Raw genomic sequence first — 20813 nt, forward strand, 5'->3', positions numbered from 1 at the left:
CACTTTACTACTTATCATATTACACCTTTCAGGATAAAAAATACTGATTTCTGAGGCTTCCAAAAAACGGCTCCATGAACAAAGTCTTTAAGAAATATTACTTCTTATTATTAAGGATTAAAAAACACAATAATTATCACATATTTCTGTCTGATGATAGGATCAGATCCTCTCTTATACAAACATGGCTATGTTTTAAGTCTCTGTGATGACATTCACAAATACGTGTGTGTATATTTTAGAAAGACTTGGTAGAAGAGACAGATACATGAGTAAATCTCAAAGAAGTTTCATAGACCTAAAGATATCAGTGCCTACAAGAAAAAAACCCAAAACCTCAGACAAAATCAAAAGATGAATAAACTAGAAAAACATTTTCAACTCATGACAGATAAAAGACTAATTTTAAAGAGCTTTTACAAATCAGTGTGAAAAACAACTACCACCCAAAAGGAAAACGGACAAAAGGCAGTTTTAAAACGGTTAATATCACACAGGAAAGATGCTAGCTCACGGTCAAGAAATACAGACTGAATAGGTATCTAACGAAGACAGATAGTAAAATGTTAATTGTCAAATCTAGGTGCTGGGCAGAAGTTCACTGAAATATTCCGAACTTTTCTATGTTCGTTAATTACCATAACAAAGTGGTGAAAAGCTTAGCTTTTGGTGAAGATGTGCAGAAACAGAACTCTTGTCCACTGTGCTCCCTTTTGAAGGGCTATCAGAATCTAAAATCTGCATTAACAGTTGTATTCTTAGCAATTTACTTCTAAGAATTTACTTCACAAAAATGTACAAAGAAATGTGCACACAAAACAGACAAAGAAACAGTGTAAAAACATGTATAAGGATGTTTTGGTGATGCACGGTTTGTGATAGCAAAAAAACTATCCATAATCCAAGTGTCTACTAAAAGGAGGCTAGCTAAATAGAATAAGACATATCCATACAAAAGGACGCTGTGCAGCCTTTTAAACATAGGTAGACTTCCTGTCTTAAAATAGTAGATGAATATGTCACTTTCTCCTTCTTCTCATAAAAGTGACCACCAAACAAGGAAAACAAGAAATATAGAAACACAAACTCTATAGTCAAAAACCAGGGGACATGTTTACCTCCACAACAAAATTATGAGGAAAGCCACTTAAATGAGGTAACAACCAAATAAGGGTGTGGGGAGACACCAAGAATTCACCTGAGGCTGCACATCTCAGATTAAGCTTCTGCAAACTAGGAGGTGCATCCTAAGGGGCAAAACGAAGGATCCTTTGTTTGGAACACTGCAAAAAGGGTACAGAGTAGGGGCAGGAGTTCCTTGGACCCAGTTTGGCATCAAAGAGAAACAGGGAGATGGAGACAAACAAAACATGTAAGCACCCCTTTTTTTCAGTAAGTAAAAAGTGAGAGAGGCTGAGCAGAAGAGAAAGAATTCATTATAAGTGGCCTTGTAGCTGCAGATGTCTGTTGGCAGGAGAGAGAAAAGAGTAAAATAACTTAATTGCACAACTCCACGCCCTAACAAACTTCACAGATTACCATGAAGAATTCCTGCCACCCATTCCATCTCTTGCAAAGACAAGTAATAGTAATAATAAACATCAATATAGGAACTAAACAAAAATATAGGAAGAAAAAAGACAGAAGAATAGAATACAATGATGGTCAAAGAACCTGCCAAGAAAGAGATGAAAAGTGTGACCACAATTAATTAATGCAAGAAAATGTTAATGATGCATCCTACCACGGAATAAAATCTCAAGGAATATACAGTAAGATCAAAAAAGATGTTTCATGAGCCAGCAGAACTCAATAAATAGCTGAAATAAAACATAAAACCATTACAGAAATGAAGCTTGCATTAGAAGCAACACAAAGAATAAACACTGATTATCCTGTGAAGAAATGGATAAAAGGCTAAATAAAAATGTTTAGAGGGGGGCCAGCCCCGTGGCCGAGTGGTTAGGTTCATGCACTCTGCTTCAGAGGCCCAGGGTTTCGCCAGTTCAAATCCTGGGCTCGGACATGGCACCGCTCATTAAGCCATGCTGAGGTGGCATCCCACATGCCACAACTAGGACTCATAACTAAAAATATACAACTATGTACCGGGGGGCTTTGGGAGGAAAAAGGAAAAATAAAATCTTTAGGGAAAAAAAAAAAAAGGTTAGAGAGGAAATGATATGCATGGAAACAGATGAAGAAGACCCAGTGCGTCCAGTTTGAAGAAGACAACCATAATGGAAGAGAAAGTTTCAGAAACAATTCCCAAAAATGTTCCAAAACAAAAGACATATTCACAGATTGAAAGGGTATACTACGTCTCAGGGAAAATTTATCAAAACTATCAATACTGGGATATAGCCTAATAAAGTTATGAAACTTTAAATTTAAAGAGAAATTCCTCTGGACAAAAAGAAAAATCATCTACAAAAGGAAAAAAGCAGGCCAGCATTTAATGCTAGAATAAGAGTTCTTAAGGAAAGAAATATTGATCCAAAAATTTTATACTCAGCCAAACTACTGTTAAAATTTAAAGGCAGCAGGAAAAAACCCAAACTTATGAAGAAACAAGAATTAAGGGAATACAGTTTCCATGAGCCTTTCTTAAAGAAACTTCCAAAGTCAAATTTTAGCCAACCATGAAACAAATGGAGAAACTGTAGACAAAGGACTGCCACTGGGAACTGGCTCCACTTTACTCTATAGGTCTAAGGCTACCACCAATACTGGATGTATGGTTACAGAACAGAACGTGAATGTTATAAATCTTGAAAGTGAAGAAATAAAACTACCAAAAGCTGGGATACAAGTGGGAACAAAGATGAAAGCTAATACACAAACATACTGATTTTCTTATCTTTTATATCCAGCAGTCAAAATATAATAATTCAAAGCTGATAATTCAAGTTATACAAGTATATTCAGAGTTAGATCAATGGTAAAACACGTAACAAAAAAAAAAACCTCACACAAAACGGTGGTAGAAGATATATTACTTTATGGTCACTAAAAAGATTGGGGCAGCTCTATAAACATCTTATATTGACATATTCTCAAGATGTAGTAAGTAAAATATTTTTTAAAAGCTAGGAATATGGTTGTAGGTAAAGAAGTATTCGAGAATGAAAGAAAAGTTCTTTGGAAAAGAAAATCTTTGGTGCTAGCTTCAAACCTAAGAAGAGATGTGAATTGCTTTTATTCTAACTCACACACTCACCAGTATAAATAGAGGCTTCTCTAGCAGCAACAGGCATGTTGGAGGTATTGGCTACCAATGCTGTCCTCTTCATAATTGACTCCACCTTACCGTCAACTTCCATCGTGAGCTGGAGGTAAACAATCTATTAGTGATCCTCTAATTTCTAAAGAGAACATTTCTGTCCCTTTTTCACAACTTGTTTATATAAAACCCCTCATAATCAGTGTTCCCAAAGTAATATTCCCCATCACTCCAACCTCTTCTCTCTGCCCCACTGTGCTGCAAAGAAGATAGGCATTATTTCCATTTCACAAATGAATTCCACTATTTTATGGAAAAAGCAATATTACTATAATAACCTAGTAGATACAAAGCCTAATATAAAGTTCTCATCTAGAAATGTTTTGTCTATTATCTTTCCCCAATAACTGAAAACCACCAGTCCACAAAAAGAAACTTCCAAGTGTTTGACTGAAAAATTCAAATTCCTTTCCTTGAATATACAAATTGAATCACAAATATAATTAGAAAATTCCTTAAAATACCGTTGACAAACGAGAGCATTGCTCCAAATCTATCACAAAGCTTTATTAATTGCCAGTGAAAGTTGATGAGTGGTATTTTCTCTAGAAAAGCATTTGAAGCTTTATATACACAGACCTCTGGGAAGTCCCGGAGGACTTCAGACATCTCGTTTCCTCTTTCCCCACATCCTACATAGATAATCACATCACTGTTGGAATACTTGGAGAGAGACTGAGATATCACTGTCTTTCCACAGCCAAAAGCCCCAGGGATTGCAGTAGTTCCTCCCTGTACACATCTAAACAAAGAAAACAAAGTGTGAATTACTATACTTGCTAAAAATACTAATAAATGAAGTAGGTAAGTGACACACAAATATAAAGAAAGCAAGCACTTTGAAATATTTTCATCTGTATCTATAGATAGACTTACAAAGACAGATATACAGATAAAGACACAGTAATTGCTCCCTTAGTTTGTACCTATAGTAGTGTATGTTTTTTATTATCATTAATCATCTCTATCATCTTTAATAGCTGAAAATTGAAAGTATATTCCTTAAGGTACCTGGGGAAGAGGGATACGAAAATAAGATAAATAAAAAGTACTAATGATATTCTCAATGCTTACATAAATTAGTTCATGAAAGGACAATATAGGAATTAAAGCTGAAAGAAAAACATGAATAACTTTTGAAAGTTGTCTTCTAAGGAAAAAATAAGAAGACCTAAGAAATTCATATTTTGCTATAAAGGTTCAAGAACAAAGACTTTTGTTAAGGTGTTAAGTCAATCCCCTTCTACCCATTCAATGACTTTTTATGAAGTACTCCCTACCTACTAAAACTGTGCTGGAGATGCTGGAGAGACAGCAGCAAACAAGAAAGCCATGTTTCTGTACTCACACAACTTACATTCCAGTGGGGTAAACTGAGAGTCAGCAGGTGATTACAGTACTATTTAGCAAATATTTTCAAACCTTCCCTAAAAAGTGGTAGTGAAGAGTGAAATATCCTTAAGGGCAGAGGAAAGTGAATGTCATAGGGGTAGGGGTGTGTGTGTGTGTGTGCACGCACGCGTTCATACAGTGAGTGTGTGCGGGGGAGTAGGAAGATCTGGCCAGGAGAAATGAGATGCAATGCTAAGGGAAATTTCTTTGTATTATTGTGTTTTATCATAAAATTCACAGAAACACTGCATCCTTAATAATAATACTACTTTTTTTCAATATATAACTAATGTGCATTAAGATTTTTTTCTCCTCCAAACCTTTCAGTGACTTTGACAAAGAAGGCATGTCCATCCATCCCACGGCTTTGTATACCTCTTTCAAATCACTTTTAACCTTAAGTTCCGCAATCCAATGTGAAAAGTGTTATCATAGAAAACACCCAAGGTGCTATGGAGGTACATAGGAAAGGGTGCAAAGTCTGACAATGGATTGAAGTGAAGTTAGGAAATAATTCTTGAAAGAAGGTAAGACCCAAAACGAAACAGAAATTAGCCAGAAAAAGGGAAATAACATTCCAAGCAGAGGGAACAGCATGCCTAAAGGTCCAGTGGCAAGAGGGAGCATTGCTTGATAAATTCAAAATCCTTCAGTATGCCTCGAAGATGGCACATAAAGGAAGCAGTTGGGCAGTTAAGCAGCTGAGACAATACTGGAAGGTGAGCAACAGCCAGATTATGGGTGGCTTTGTAAGGAGTTAGAGTACGTATTTGTTTTAAAAGAGTAATGAAGAGCACTTAAGGGTTTTAAGCAAAACAGTGCAAGATCAGATGTGCGTTTTGGATGGATCACTATGCAATATAGATAACCACTTAAAAAGAAGACAAGACTGAAGGTAGGGAGTCTGAGTAAATGTGATTACTGCAGGAATTAGGGTATAACAATTATGGTTATGGAGAAGGGATAAAAGACGTAGATAAAAAATATTTAGGGAATAGAATAAAAGCACTTGTTCAATAATTAGATGCGGGAGGGTAAGAATGATCCTTGAGAGAAGTCTTAGATTCTAGATCAGGCATTCACTGGATGGATGATAATGACATTTGTTGAGAGAGGTAACAAAGAAAGATGAGCAAGTTTCAGGGAAGGAAGTGGTGATTAAGGGGATAATTTTAGTTTTGAACATACTGACTTTGAGGCACCTGTAAGACATTCAAAAGGAGAAATATAATCAGAAGTGGATATATGAGTCTGGAACTCAGAAGAGATCTGGGATGAAGATACAGATTTAGGAATCATCACATATAGATGAATATTTAAGTCAGGAAAGTGGATGAAGTCATCCACAGAGGGTAATATATATAATGAGGAGAGAGGAAGCCACAGAAGAGGGGAAAAACTCTAAGAAACATCAAAATTAAAGGAGAAAGAACCTGCAACAGAGAATAACAACTTGTGGACAGAAGCTAACAGGAAGAACAAAGAAAGAGGGTGTTTCAAAGAGGAAGGAGTAGAAAGCAATATCCAAAGTTGTAGGAATTAAAAAAATACTAAAACTTAGTTATTGAATTATCAGTATGGGAGTGACTATGATGTTAGCGAGAGCAGTTCCAATTGAGTGATGGAGCCAAAGGCAGAGTGGTACAGTGAATTAGAGTGGGAAAAGTGGAGACAACTAATTGATTTTTTTAAGAGGTTTGGCTGCGAAGACGAAAAGCAGTGGAAGGTAGAGAGGGGGAAAAGGGTAGAGGGTAAAATCTTTCTTCATTAGGTGAGAGATAAAGGAAGATAACTTATAGATGGAGGTCTCTGAGGAGACGTGAGGTGGGATAAGCTGCAGAAAGAGGAAAGGAAGAAGAGCTGAATGGGAATTACATTAACTGCAGCTGTTTCAGATCTGATGGCTTCTAATTTCTCTGTGAAGGATCTGGCAGGATCATCTGTTGAGAATGAAGAAAGAAGAGTGGAGTTGAAGACTGAGGCAAGTGGAGAGGTTTGAAACAGCCACTGAGGAGGGCAGGAGAACGATGATTAGGGAATTTAAAAGGATTGCTACACAGTAGTGAGATACCAACTTGCACTGATCGTTTTATTTCCTTAGCAGCCTGTGTGCAGACTTGGAAAGAGGAGATAGCTGGACTGATTCACAGTTGAGATTTTGCCAGGTGGGTGTGACAGAAGACAAAGGAACAGAAAAATTTAGCATACTGGCAAACGTTCATAAAAGTGATAGACTATGAAGTTTAAGTTGGATAATGAAGGATATGGACACAGAAGGTGCTGACTAATAAGAGTCAAAGGACAGAAGATCTCATGCGAGAGTAATAGAACAACTCGGAGAGCAGGTCTGAAGGGTAAGGGGTTGAAGGGTAAATGGGATGATACGGGTTGGTGATCAGAGGTTGAAGGAGTTACTCTATCATCGCTTCAGTCTCTTCTGTGAATTAAATGACGAAGTTACTTGTTGAAAGTAAAGCAGGATACGGTGAAGCCTGACATTTAAAGAGAAAGGCGGTTTTTTTTTTCCTTATAGATTGGCACCTGAGCTAACAACTGTTGGCAATCTTCTCTTTTTTTTTCTGCTTTATCTCCCCAAACCACCCCCGTACATAGTTGTATATCTTAGTTGCAGGTCCTTCTAGTTGTGGCATGTGGGACGCTGCCTCAAAGTGGCCTGACAAGCAGTGCCATGTCCATGCCCAGGATCCAAACCGGGGAAACCCTGAGCTGCCTCAGCGGAGCGTGCAAACTTAACCACTTGGCTACGGGGCTGGCCCCGAGAAAGGTGGTTTTTAAGATGAAGAAAATGGCAAAGAGCAGACTACAAATTAAGAAAGATTGCTGGCTTTCTTATCAGCATAGAGAGCCCAGCTGATTTTAGAAATCATCAACTTATAGTAAGACCAGTCTACTAATCCTAGGATAATTTAAGAAAGATAGTTAAATTGTTTTGTCAGAGCTTTTCTTCTGGAAATTTTATTTTTTCAGAAAGTTTTAGAAATAATGTTTTCCTTTTGTAATTGTGAAAAAAAGAAGTCTTCCATGGTTTGACTCTATAACAAGAATTGGCAATACATAAACAAATTTAACTAATTCACTATTATTTCTCTAGGTAAAATTTATTGTAGGATTAGCACATAAAACCTTTATCTATGAAGAAGTGAAACAATAAGCACATATAATAACTCTGAGGGAAAACCATGGGACACAGCTCAAACTCACGGAAAAAGGGCATCGAGGACTCTCTGCCCAGTCAACAGAGGATGATTAGCTGGCAGCTTCTCGGTGACAGGCCGAACTTGACGTACAGGCCATACTTGGACCATGCTAAACTTCTCTTTTACACCTTCAAATTCAAGCTCCAAGACAACATCCTATAAAAACACAGCAGGATTTGAAGTACAGTCAAATTTATGAACATTTCTTCCTCTAAATCAAAGTAACCAAGATTCCTCTTGGGGGTAGAGAGGTAGTGCGTGCAAGTAGGGAGAGAGATTTATACTTTTTATTGTAAACCTTTATATACAGTTCTAAAGTTTTTAACGAGGTGCATTTATTACTGTTTTAATGATAAAAAATTCAGGAGTTTTTGAGAGAGAGGTACCTCAAGTAATAGAGAAATGGTTAAATTACACAGATATGCATAGGGAGGAATCTTGAAGGATACAGAAGCTACTCCTGGGACTGGGGGAGGGAAGAAATGAAAGTTTGTATCATTTACTTTCCCTTCTTTGTTTTGCTTACTTTATTATTATGTTTTTCTGCTGCTTTAATGAAAAATACTTAGCTATTAAGACCCCTAAAATATTTAATAAAGTGAAATATTTTTAAATATTTACAAAAGCAAAAGGATAGTGAGTAATTCTCTAACACGTATGAATAGTGAAATGGTTTCAACTATTCACAATCCCAAAGTCCACAGACCTATAGAAATCTGTAATTTTTGTTAATACATGAATCTGAATTGTCTACTTCAGAGAGGTTCTTCCATGTACAAGTGAGTGAGTCTTTAAGCTAGGGAGGAGAGCTAGCTGACTGCCCAGAATGCTAATCTTAACTCTTGTTCCTTACGTGTTATAGAGCACAGATTTATTCTTGTGAAATTATTAGAAAACTGTTATCTTTTATCACATTTTATTGGGAAAAAATTATATGTTACAATGCTCTCCTCCATAAAGTTATCTTCACACCCACAAAGACTATTATGGGTCTACTATATTTGATATGATATGATTATCAGTAACATTATGTTTTAAATGGCTCACCCAAAGTTAAGAATCCATATAATCTATCATATAATTAATTATGTGAGTATAGATTGACAATTAAAATCAAAGAGTATTCTATGCCTAAAGAATCAGGGCTTTAAATAATGTAGCGTAAGTTAAGAAGGTAGGAAAATATTATACTAGATATCTCTCTCAAAAAAGAAAAGTACGTTCTGCTTTTTGTATTCCCAAGCGCAAGTTTAAAAAGAAACTTAAGTAATTATAGAAGTTACTTAACACCTACATATTAAATATCAATTCTATAACTATGGCACTAAAACTGGGCAACTATCCTATATAAGTAGAGTCACTCTGTGAGATAAAAGTTCCTATGATACTTACAGAGGTATCATAATTTCCAGGTGGAGCAATGTAAGTTACAGTTCCTCTGTTTCGTGGGGGTAACATGATTTTGTGTTTGATGAGTGAGTTTTCATTGACAATTCCATAAATATCTCCACCAGTGATATGACTGCCAACCTAGAGAACAAATGTATTTGCTGTTTAATGTTCAAATAAACATCAAGTAGACTCATCCTTGCTGCTATTATTTAAATCATTTGCCTCACTTATCAATGAAATATATTAGTTCCATAATCCTTGTAGTGTATTCAAGGAAAAATTTAAATTATGCTTCTGTGGTCTATTTTTATCTGGACTAAGAGTACAAAATAGTTCACTAAACATCCATTTCACATTCTTTCACCAATTTCAGAAATCTTGGTTACAAAGACATACCCGCAGGTTTTTGCAAGGTGTGAAATCCCATTTGACATCTCTGCTGAGAGCAGACACATTTACTCCTCTGGGAATGTAGATACTTTGGGTCTGACTGCTGATATCCGACAAAGGTCTTTGAATACCATCAAAAATGGCTCCCATAATGCCAGGACCAAGCTCTACCGAGAGGGGTTTACCAGTGCGGAGAACAGGATCCCCAACACACACGCCAGCTAGAAACAATTGTTGAGGAAAACTTACTATCAAAGTTTAGAGCTACTATAAGAAGAAAATACCACAGTTTAACAGGGAAATGATACTTAAGGAGCTAAAACAGAGATTCTCAAACTCTCTCAGTTCACAGCATCCTTCGTGTTTCAGTAACTTTTTCACAGTGATCTATGACAAAAGATATATCTAATAATTCCATTTATTAAATGGCTATGTCCAAACAACTTACTAAACATGTATGTCCTAACAACTGAGTAGCACTTTGAAAGAAAAAAATTTTTTTTTTTTTTTTTTAAAGATTTTATTTTTTTCCTTTTTCTCCCCAAAGCCCCTCTGGTACATAGTTGTATATTCTTCGTTGTGGGTCCTTCTAGTTGTGGCATGTGGGACGCTGCCTCAGCGTGGTTTGATGAGCAGTGCCATGTCCGCGCCTAGGATTCGAACCAAAGAAACACTGGGCCGCCTGCAGTGGAGCGCGCGAACTTAACCACTCGGCCACGGGGCCAGCCCCGAAAGAAAAAAAATATTTTAATTTCATTTTTAAATAACCTCAATTCTTACAAATGGGAAGTATGTGCCTATTGGGCACTGCACAATTTTCAAACCTTGGAATCAGACTGAATACCTGTTCCACATTCATTTTCATATGATACTTGCTATTTAGCTTAGCAACTGACAAAATTCAGCTTTGCAAAGATATGACATCATCGACAAAAATATAGTGCAGCCGAATAATGAAACTGTTTATTATCTTAAGCTACTAGTTCACGTGGTGTCTGCAAGGTGTCTAATATTCTCATGTGAACCTCAACAATTCAAAATATCCTGGGGTACCTAATGAGTTTGCTGCAGCTGCTCAGAATGCCTTGGTTCACAGTTTGGGAACAAGATAAAAACAGAAGCAAAACCCTCTCCTTAATACATTGTTTTAACTATACCGCTGAGGAACAGCAGTCTCCCTAAAAGGATATTAGTACCTGGACAAAACTTAAAATCTTAAGAATTAAGAAGTGGTTTTGAAAAGAAAAAGAATAAAACTTGCAAATAAGCACACTGAATCTGCCTTGATCTCACATACTTGTTGATAGGCGTAAAATCAGTACAACTTTTATTGATAGCAATACCTATCAGAATTTAAAATGCACAAACCTTGACCCAAGAATCCAACATCTATGAATTCATACTATAGTTATACTGTAACACTGTTTGTAAAAACAAAAGACTGGAAACAACCAAAATTTCTATCAAGAGACTGATTAATAAATGATGGTATATTCATATGTTGGAATTCAATGTAGCTGTAAAAAAGAATAGGCGCTTCTATGAATTGCTCTAGAAAGATTTCCAAAATATATTTTCATTTCAATATTTGATATGAAATTTTTCAAACCTACAGCAAAGTTGAAACTGAACTCCCCTACGTCTACCAGTTAGACTCATTAACAGTTTACTGTATTTATCACGTATCTATCCACCTTCCACGATATATACATTTTTAAGTAAAAAAAGCAAGGTGCAGAACAGTGCATATATGTTATCTTTTGAGGAAAAAAGCGAAGAAAAATAAAAATACATACTTATATTGGTTCATATATGCAATTAACAAACTAGAAGGATATAGACTAAAAAGAACCAATAAAAATGGCTACGTGCATGCATATGTGTGTGTGTGAAGCTGGCCAGTACAAGGTGACATAGGTGGGGAGGGTTGTCACTGTACATATGTTCATTTGTTTATTTTAAATCTTCAAACCATGTAAAAGATTAAATAAAAGATAACGCTAACAGTAGAAAAAAAAATCCTTTTGATTTCTTAGCTACAAAGACTTCTAATTTCATTTACATTTTTTGGATGATTATGTTTTGAATTAGCACCCCAATACTCACAGAGAGAACAGGTACCTGCAAGCATGTATTTTACTACGGCAAAATGGTTCTACCAAACAAATCTTAATTAAATAGCCAAAGAATTAATGCTAATCTTGAGAATCAATCTAAGTAAAATACATAAATGAAGCAAAAAAAGAAAGCAGTTCCTCTTCACAAAGCTTAACCATTTATCTCTTTTTCATTTCAAATTTAAAATAATTACTATGTTAAAATCCAAAATTATGGTAACCAAAAAAATAATAAAGATTCCCTAGTGCTAAAGCTATAGTGTAACAAGACACCCAGTGAGATTTATTAGAATAAAGATAAAGTGGTGACTGACTTATTCATGGATTTACTATTTTAAAGAGAAATCATGATTGGAGAATTTTATCTAAACATATCAGTGCTGTTTTTCTGTTTATGCTTTCTTCTACAATATCTTCCCTCTGAAGAAGAATTCTTAATTAGTTCCCCCTAAAGTTGGTGAACTTTGTAAGAGTAAAACATATTTCACTAGAAATATTAAGAGCAATGAGAGTTTAGAAGACAAAACTAATTTCCTAAAATAAGAGCACCAATTCCTCGTACCTTTCTTCAATAAACTCCTGTATAAATCAGATTTCTTCACAACCCCAACATTTCAGGCTTCTGATACCATTGGTTGTTGCTGTTTCTACCTTTGCCATAAATCCTTAACTTCTGACTTGTAGACAGTGGCAAGAAATTGAACCAAAAAGGATACAAGTTTCTTCATACACCTGGATAGTAGCCATGTCACCCTCCAATCGGATGATCTCTCCAACCAGCTCGCTGTGGCCCACTCTCACCAGCTCATACATGGCTGCACCTGCCATGTCACAGGCTGTAACCACTGAAAAGAACCAACGAGTATTCTGATGACTTAAGACTCTGTGAGTAGTTACAGACAATTAAAATATCCAATAAATCCAATAATACACTTCTCTCATATATTCATAAGAAAAAACCCACCCACTGTGGAACACACGAAATTTCACAAAAAAGATGCATTTTTAGCCTATGACACAGAGGTAAACAAAATAAATTTGTTAGGTGAAAGCTTATTTATTTACATAACACACATGAAAACTATTTTGAAAAAGTTGGAAGTTCTATATGGCAAACTCTTACCTAGTGGCATTGAGACACGTTTTACTCAATCCAGGCTGCTATCATACATGGAGTGACAGGTTTTGGAATAAAAAACACTTTAAAACTAAAAGTGGAACAAGAGCTTTAGCTAGCGGCATGGCAGAACGCCACACAATTATCAGTTTGCTGTGCTGTCACTATTCCTTCAAGAAATAGTATCTAAAACAACATCTTTATCTTCTAACACTTTCTACCAGTGGCTCTTAAACTATTCTGGGACATGGACTGTTTTGATAAACTAATGACAGTTCTACCTAGAACAACTCATACATACATCTACAAACTATTTTCATAGCCCATAAGGATGTTTATAATTCTTCACCACCACTGGGTGAAGTCCTGATTAAGAATACCTATTTCTTAAAAATACTGAAGCAGAATTTGTACTTACTTTTTTGGACTACACTGTCCAGTAAGCAAAAATTACTTTTCCGGCAGGGATGGAAGGTTGCACATTTTCAGATACGTGTAGGAATAAACCTATTTTTAATATTTAGCCTTCTGATACAGTTAATTAGACTACACATTAGGTAATATTCAAGTGGAAACTATTAAAATATTAATATTTGATTAACTTGTGTTAGAACAATGAAGATTTATTTCATATTTACCTGTACACCTAATACATAAGAATAATTAAGATGCACTGAAATGCCAGAGATAACTAAAATTTTAAATCATATTTCATAAACCAAAAAGTATGCCATTTCTCTATTATCTTGTTAAGTACTTAAGAATTATAAACAGGTTCCAGGAGCAATTTATTACAAGTCTCAGAAAAATATTTTTACTTAAACTATTTTGATGGTATTCTTTTGCCTTTCCCCTTATAAGTTCTTGCATGTAGCCTGTCTTTCCTAAAAACCTTTATGATCATCAAGGGGAAAATTATTTCTCTGAATGGCAAAAGCGACTGAAAACAGTGAAATGTATTTGCCAATGAGTTCAAGCTCAAACACAAATTCTAAGCGTAGAAGCTTCCTGGGGAGAAAAAAGAGGCACAGTGATTGATAGTCTTCATTTGCTTAAACACCAAAAAAGGGTCAACATTTCCACTGTGATTAGAACAAGAAAAAGACTAGAGCATGAGGTTTATAAGAAGACATAAGGAAAAATGAATTTGCGTGGCAGTAAGGATTACAAATCAATGAACAACTTTTACCTATGGAAACTGAATTACACTTTGCAGTGAGAGTGTGAAATAACAAAATGAATACTAGAAGGAGATTTATTAGTAAAAATGCAGGACCTCAAGTTTTGGCAGAATAAACATAAAGTTTAAAACTGCTTTCTATTATCATCATCATGTCATAAGACTTCTTTCCCACAGGTAGCTAGTTATGTGATATCTGAAATAAACATTCAGAAGGATTTATATTTGCAAAGAGTCAAGGTTGATATTGCTGAGAAATGCTCTGAAAATGATTATTAAAGTTCAAATATTAATGGATATTTATGAACGCCTATTATCTGCAAGGTATTATATACTAAGTGCTATAAACTTCATAGCCTTTTTACTCCAGATTTAAGAAAAACATTAAGACATTTAGGTGAAACTCTCAACACTGATTATACATTTACATAACAAACAGGATATCACAAATTAGTACCTCAATAATGATCAAATTTAGACAATGAGTGCTAGAGGACGCCTTATGATGGAAGTATTACTTCAGTCTTTTCACAGCTATGAAATCTTTAAGGACAGACAGAATTTATGTAGGTGAACAGAAACTTGCGTATTTCTACCTAAAATACCTTGAAAAGACATTAATTGAAGATAGGAATCTTTACTATTGAGATTATTGTGTATTACTTACCAGGTCCTGAGACCCCATGCACATAACCAAACGTGCTTTCTTTTTCTTCATCTAGTATTTTGGGTAGCTTGGAGAAATCCATCATGTTAATTTACCTATGGTAAGAAAAATTAAGTTATAATTACAAACACTAAAGCAAAAGAACCAATATAGGTAGTCAACGCTCATCTTTGGTGTACTCTTGAGTTATTACCACTTCTTTAAAGTAAAATATAAAATTCTTAAAATTTGATTGAAAGTACCTCATTCCTGGATGGTCTACAGTAATTGAAGTTCAGAATTACATATCCCTGCAAAGTATTCCAGAGGAAATACCAAGGAGTGTAACAGTGTGAAGTCTTTCCAATGGCTTCTCCAGCCCTACATCTTGCCCTCTCTCCCATTATCTCTCTAACCTCCTCTCAACTACTCTTTCCCGTATATACAATGAACTCTGCCAGGTCTCAAACACACACATACACTCTGCCTCAGGGCCTTTGTACATTCCACTCCCATTGCCCGGAGTACTCTTCTCCCAGATATCTGCTCCTATGCCTCCTTCAGGTCTTTACTCACTGTCACCTTCTCTGAGAGGCTTCTCTGCCCATCTATTTAAAATTGCAACATACCTCTCTCCTTCCCTGATTTTTTTTTTCACCATATAACAAATTACATCTTACATTTATAATTTTTTAAATGTATTATTTTCTTTAAATTTTTTCTGGGATCATTTTTCCTTTTTTTTTCTTTTTTAGCAGAACACAAAACAATTTAAGAAATTCAGTTCAGCTTCTTTACTTTATAGATGTGCAATCTGAAAAACCCAAAGAATAAACTATTCAAGACCAAATAGAAAATTGGTTGAGGATCCCAAAGTAGAAAGTTTACTGACTGCCGGTCTAACTCAATAATTACTGACACTTTAATAAGGGAGATAAAGATGTACATACAAATAGCTAAATAATGTCTGGAAAAACCCATAAGGTAAGGGTCACAGATCACTAACTAATAAAGTGCCAAATAATATATACAGACTTATTTACTAAAAGTTCAAAGATGAGAATGTTTAGGGAATTTATCTTAAAGGTCAGGCAGAATTAGCATAAACTAAGCAAAGGAGGACAGCAAAGAAGGACACCATTTAGGTGGGGAAATAACAAAAACAAGAGAATGAAAATTAAATGTCCAGAAATAGTTAATAGACCAGCCTAACTGGAATACAACATTTACAATAGGGCAACAGTGAGAAATAAGGATGGGAAGGTAGAGAAAGACTAATTTGTAGGTCTTGAAATGAATGCCAAGTGGACTTTATCCTACAAACAAAAGATTAAGGAAGAACTGTTATGAGAAGAACGATGCTTAATTAATCAAACAGATTAAAGAAGAAAAGGGAATGCAGGCATGATGAGAAGTTGAAAAGTTCTGGAATAGTTATGGCTTGAGCGTCAGTGGAATTCAATTTATCAAATGTTTACGGAACTCCTACCAAGGAAAAAGCACCATGTTAAACTTAGGGAATAAGGATTATGAACAAAAGGAGCTTTCGCTGGCTTTAAACAACCGTACTGTACAGCAAAACGACTTAAGCGTTCAAAACGACAACACATTACAGGGAGAGGAGGAACTGATTTGGGAGTGGGAGAAGTACAAACCAATGTGGATGCAGTAGGGGGAACAGGTAGCTGGAAAGTAAATTCTGAGGCTGACTGAGTTGAGTCCAGATAGAATACAGTAAGAGAGGAAAATCAAACTCTGAGCATTGGGGATTAATTCAGGCAGGGTTGAGTAGTGTTTTTCAGTCTTTCTGGAGCCTGTGAGGGATCACTACAGAGCGATAGACGCCACAGAACACAAGTGTAATCCATTAACCAAGATATCAAAGAACTGGGGAGGGGAGTATAACAATGAAGTCCTTAACAATGGAGTTCTCGTTTGATACACTTTGTCCCATCAGAAGGGGCATGGTGGACAGGGCTCACAGGAAGAACTGAGTGATTAAAGAAACAGGCAAGAGTGAAAACAAAGATCAAAACCACATGGAGATACGGGAGACCTTACAAGTGAAAAGTATATGATGAAAGGGGCAATAAAAGTACCAAGAACTTAAAGATGGTATTGATGATAAACCAGACATCATCAGCTTGATGATTTATTGATAAAGATGAAGGTAGGGCATAAGTAACTTGAAATAATGGAATTGAATTAGAAAAATTAAACCAGCTACTACAGTCACAAATGCCACAATAAAGGAGACAAGAATTTTGGTTCCCTCAGTAGGAAAATTAAGTTGGAAGCAGGGCAGTTGAGGGAGGAAGTAAAGAAAAGGGGAAATTGGTTTACTAGGATTTTCCGACTTCCTAAAGCTGCAGTAGAAGGGGCTGTTGGTAAGCAGGTATGGGACTGCAAAAGACTGGAATATAAAAAGACGGAACAGGGGCCGGCTCTGTTGCTGAGTGGTTAAGTTCTCTCCCTCTGCTGCGATGGCCCAGGGTTCGGATCCTGGGCGCGGACATGGCACCGCTCATCAGGCCATGTTGAGGCGGTGTCCCACATCCCACAACTAGAAGGACCTGCAACTAAGATATACAACTGTGTACAGGGTGGGTTTGAGGAGATAAAGCAGGGAAAAAAAAAAAAAAAAAGATTGGCAACAGTTGTTAGCCCAGGTGCCAATCCTTAAAAAAAAAAAAGGAAGATTGGCAACAGTTGTTAGCCCAGGTGCCAATCTTTAATAAAAAAAGACGGAACAAGTTTTTCTAGAAACTACTTAGATAACAGGGAAAAAAAGTCTAAAGACAAACATTAATTTAGGAAATGAGTTGGGCAACATCTTCAAGGAAGTAGTGAATCAGCAAATGAGGTCAAATTTTAATCTTCAGGGGCTGGCCCTGTGGCTGAGTGGTTAAGTTCACACACTCCGCTTCTGCAGCCCAGGGTTTCACCGGTTTGGATCCTGGGCGTGGACATGGCACGGCTAATCCGGCCATGCTGAGGCGGCGTCCCATATAGCACAACCAGAAGGACCTACAACTAGAATACACAACTATGTACTGGGGAGCTTTGGAGAGAAGAAGAAAAAAAAACAGCAACAGAAGATTGGCAACAGATGTTAGCTCAGGTGCCAATCTAACAACAACAACAAAAATTTAATCTTCAGAAAATCAAAGGTTTTTCAAAGTCAGAAGAGAACCTGGTAATCATACAGCCTAACTTCTTCCCCAAATACGGGTATTTCCCACATGGCATGCATGATACATGGTCATCTGCCTATTAAAGCAGAAATAGCATGAAATCTTGAGTCAGCAGACCTGGGACATCCTGGTTCTCCCAATGACACGCTGCAGGAGATCTTGGACAAATCAAAATCTCTTACTATCTCCATTTGAAAAATAAGAATAATGCCACCCACCCTTGAGTTGTGTTTAAATTACAAACTTGTTAAAATGTTCTTGTGAAAGTTAAATGCTTAGAAAAATTTCACCACCACTATTTCAACAGGGATTCAATTTTGAAATATCCATTCTATGTTTAGAAATCTCTTAGAGAGTTGTCTTGTATCCAACCTAAATCTACTTCCTCATAACTTCTACCCTCTGGCCCTGTTTCTTCCAACTACTGTAGCCAGAGTAAGCATGTTCCTTCTCTAAGGAAATTCTCTTTAGTGCCTTCGACTGTCCCTCAAAGGATAATCTTTTTCAGAGCCTTCTCTTCGGAGGCTACCCTTTTCTGGCAGTATTTCAGGATGTCCATGTTCCTTTTAAAATAGAGCAAACAAAATAAAAAACAGTACTCTAAATGTTATATGAGTAAGTACTGAAGAGCACCACTTCATCTGTTCTGGTTCCTTCCTTTTACTGAGAGACAGAGACCAAGGCTTTGAGTCAGACAGACTGAGTTGGAATTTACACGTTGTGTTCTTGGGCAAATCAAATTCTTTCAACCTTTAGAGCCCGTCTCATCTGTAAAATCTAATGGGGGTGTTGCGAGGCACCTAACAGTAAGCCTAACAGAAAAGTAATAGTGATGACTACTAACTTCACTCTCTTAGTGCAAGCTAATATTGCTTAATTTCTAAAAAGTGCCTAATGTATTCTTATCTTCTTGCTACTTGAACCAAATCTAGTCACTGGCCTAGTTTTTTTCTTAGCTATTATGTATATTTTATCATAAATTAATTGTCTAAAACTAAATAGATTTTATTTTAAGCATTGATGATGTGCCAGGTGCTGTATTATGGGTTGAAAATATAATGGAGTAAGACAGTCTCTCCCTGGGCTGGTGGGATAAAAAGACAAACAGGTAGTTACAATACGGTGACATGAGTGCTCTCTAGGAGCAGTGCAGGCTGGTGTAGAAGAGCACGAAGCAGGGGCATTTAACCTGGACTTGGGCAGCACAGGACTGCCTTCGAGGAGGCTAAGCTGAGATGTGAAAGATGAACAAGGAGGCATTTGAGTATACAACAGAGCTTCCTTACAGATGCTTCAAATCTCCTGAGGTTCACAAAGATGTTCTGGAGAGAGTTCATGAGGCAATAATGGTATCTGTTCTAATTTTTAAAAATAAGTATTTACATATTTTCCTTTAAAACCACAATGAGAGCCTACAAATGTATGAGCAATCATTAGTGGAAATCAAATGGCTTTGTTCATGATTCAGCTGCCTTGTGGGTTTATCACTCAGCTGTACAATCCTAGCCACCATGGGAACTGATGATAGTTTTTAACTTTTTTATTTTTAGGTATGTATTGTTCAGCTTATGCCAAAGACAGCAAGCATTAGAAACAGTGACATCAAACTAATAAGATAATCAAGAGCCTAAGTGATAATTATATAAATTTACGTGAAATGCTTTTCACAAATCTACAAATTTGCAGTCATCTGATTAATATTCTTATATAGCAAATCAAGATGCTTCTATTTTTTGAGGGGGGATGTGAAGAAGATTGGCCCTGAGCTAACATCTGTTGCTAATCTTCCTCTTTTTGCTTGAGGAAGATTTGCCCTGAGCTAACATCTGTGCCAATCTTCCTCTATTTTCTATGTGGGTCACCACCACAGCATGGCCACCACCAAGTGGTGTAGGTCTCCACCTGGGAACCAAACCCAGGCTTCTAAAGTGGAGCATTCTGAAGCTAACCATTACGCCATGAGGCTGGGCCTGCTATAATTTTTCTTTTTTATTTACTTCTTTCCTATCTGTATCACTCCCTAGAATGGAAATTTCTTGAGGGCAAAGAAAACAGTCCCTGGGCAAAGAAAATAAGCACTCAGTGACTAGTTACTGAATAACTTCATACCCCCTAATACCACCTCCATTTTACAAATGGGGAACTAAAGAGTGGAGATTTAAGTAACTCTGCCCAAGATCACAAAACTAGCAAGCAGAGGGTGGGATTGGAAGGCAGGCAGTCTGACTCGGAAGTCTCTGCTCTCTAAGCACTGCACTCTCTGCCTCCTAAATTAACAAGGCTGATTTCTATTGTTTCCATCTAAACAACCCTATATGGTACAGAGGCCAAGTCTCTGCCTCAAGACAGCAATTTCACCAGATTAGATAAGAGAGGCAGCACCCAGATTCCCCTTCAAGGAAGGACAGGAAAATGCAGTCAGTGGATGACCCCAGCTGTCAGCCCTTGAGGGTCAGCCTCAGGTGCAGAGCCGCCCTGTCTACACTCACACTCTTTACAGGGCACCCTGCACCTCGTGACCAGGCAAAGCCGAGGTACGGAGACCCAGCCATGTCAGCCCAACATGGGAGAGTGGGAGACGCTCACAAGAAACCCCCACTCTAGATCTCCCCACCTGGTCTTCTGAGGCTTTGTTGGGCTTGCATTGCATTTCAACTTCTTCCTCTGCCCACTCTGCTTCCACTCCCCTACTTTCACGTGTGCTGATCCCTAACAAACATCATACACACCAGACTCTTGGCATGTGATTCCAGAGAACCCACAACACTCAAGTAACGTAACAGACAAACTGAATAATTACTCCCTGGATAAGTGAAACTTAGACTTGCACTTGAACCACTACAATTTTGGCCTGTTTTCTGTCTTAGTTACCTTGTAATTAGTT

General features: G+C 36.8%; 1 protein-coding gene across 2 annotated transcripts in view; it reads right to left on the minus strand.

The window, feature by feature from the left end:
• ATP6V1A (ATPase H+ transporting V1 subunit A) overlaps positions 1 to 20813 on the minus strand; it is a 56111-nt gene that overhangs the window by 16586 nt on the left and 18712 nt on the right. For both annotated transcript variants that reach the window (XM_001502844.7, XM_014732884.3), the window contains exons 2-8: positions 14757 to 14851; positions 12509 to 12637; positions 9682 to 9896; positions 9286 to 9423; positions 7898 to 8049; positions 3863 to 4025; positions 3221 to 3329 (exon numbers count right to left, since the gene is read on the minus strand). In XM_001502844.7, coding sequence (XP_001502894.2) covers positions 3221 to 3329; positions 3863 to 4025; positions 7898 to 8049; positions 9286 to 9423; positions 9682 to 9896; positions 12509 to 12637; positions 14757 to 14841 — 991 coding nt within the window. In that variant the 5' untranslated portion in view covers positions 14842 to 14851. The remainder of the gene's footprint in view (positions 1 to 3220; positions 3330 to 3862; positions 4026 to 7897; positions 8050 to 9285; positions 9424 to 9681; positions 9897 to 12508; positions 12638 to 14756; positions 14852 to 20813) is intronic.

The sequence above is a fragment of the Equus caballus genome, chromosome 19 (genome assembly GCF_041296265.1).
Source record: "Equus caballus isolate H_3958 breed thoroughbred chromosome 19, TB-T2T, whole genome shotgun sequence".
NCBI lineage: Eukaryota > Metazoa > Chordata > Mammalia > Perissodactyla > Equidae > Equus > Equus caballus.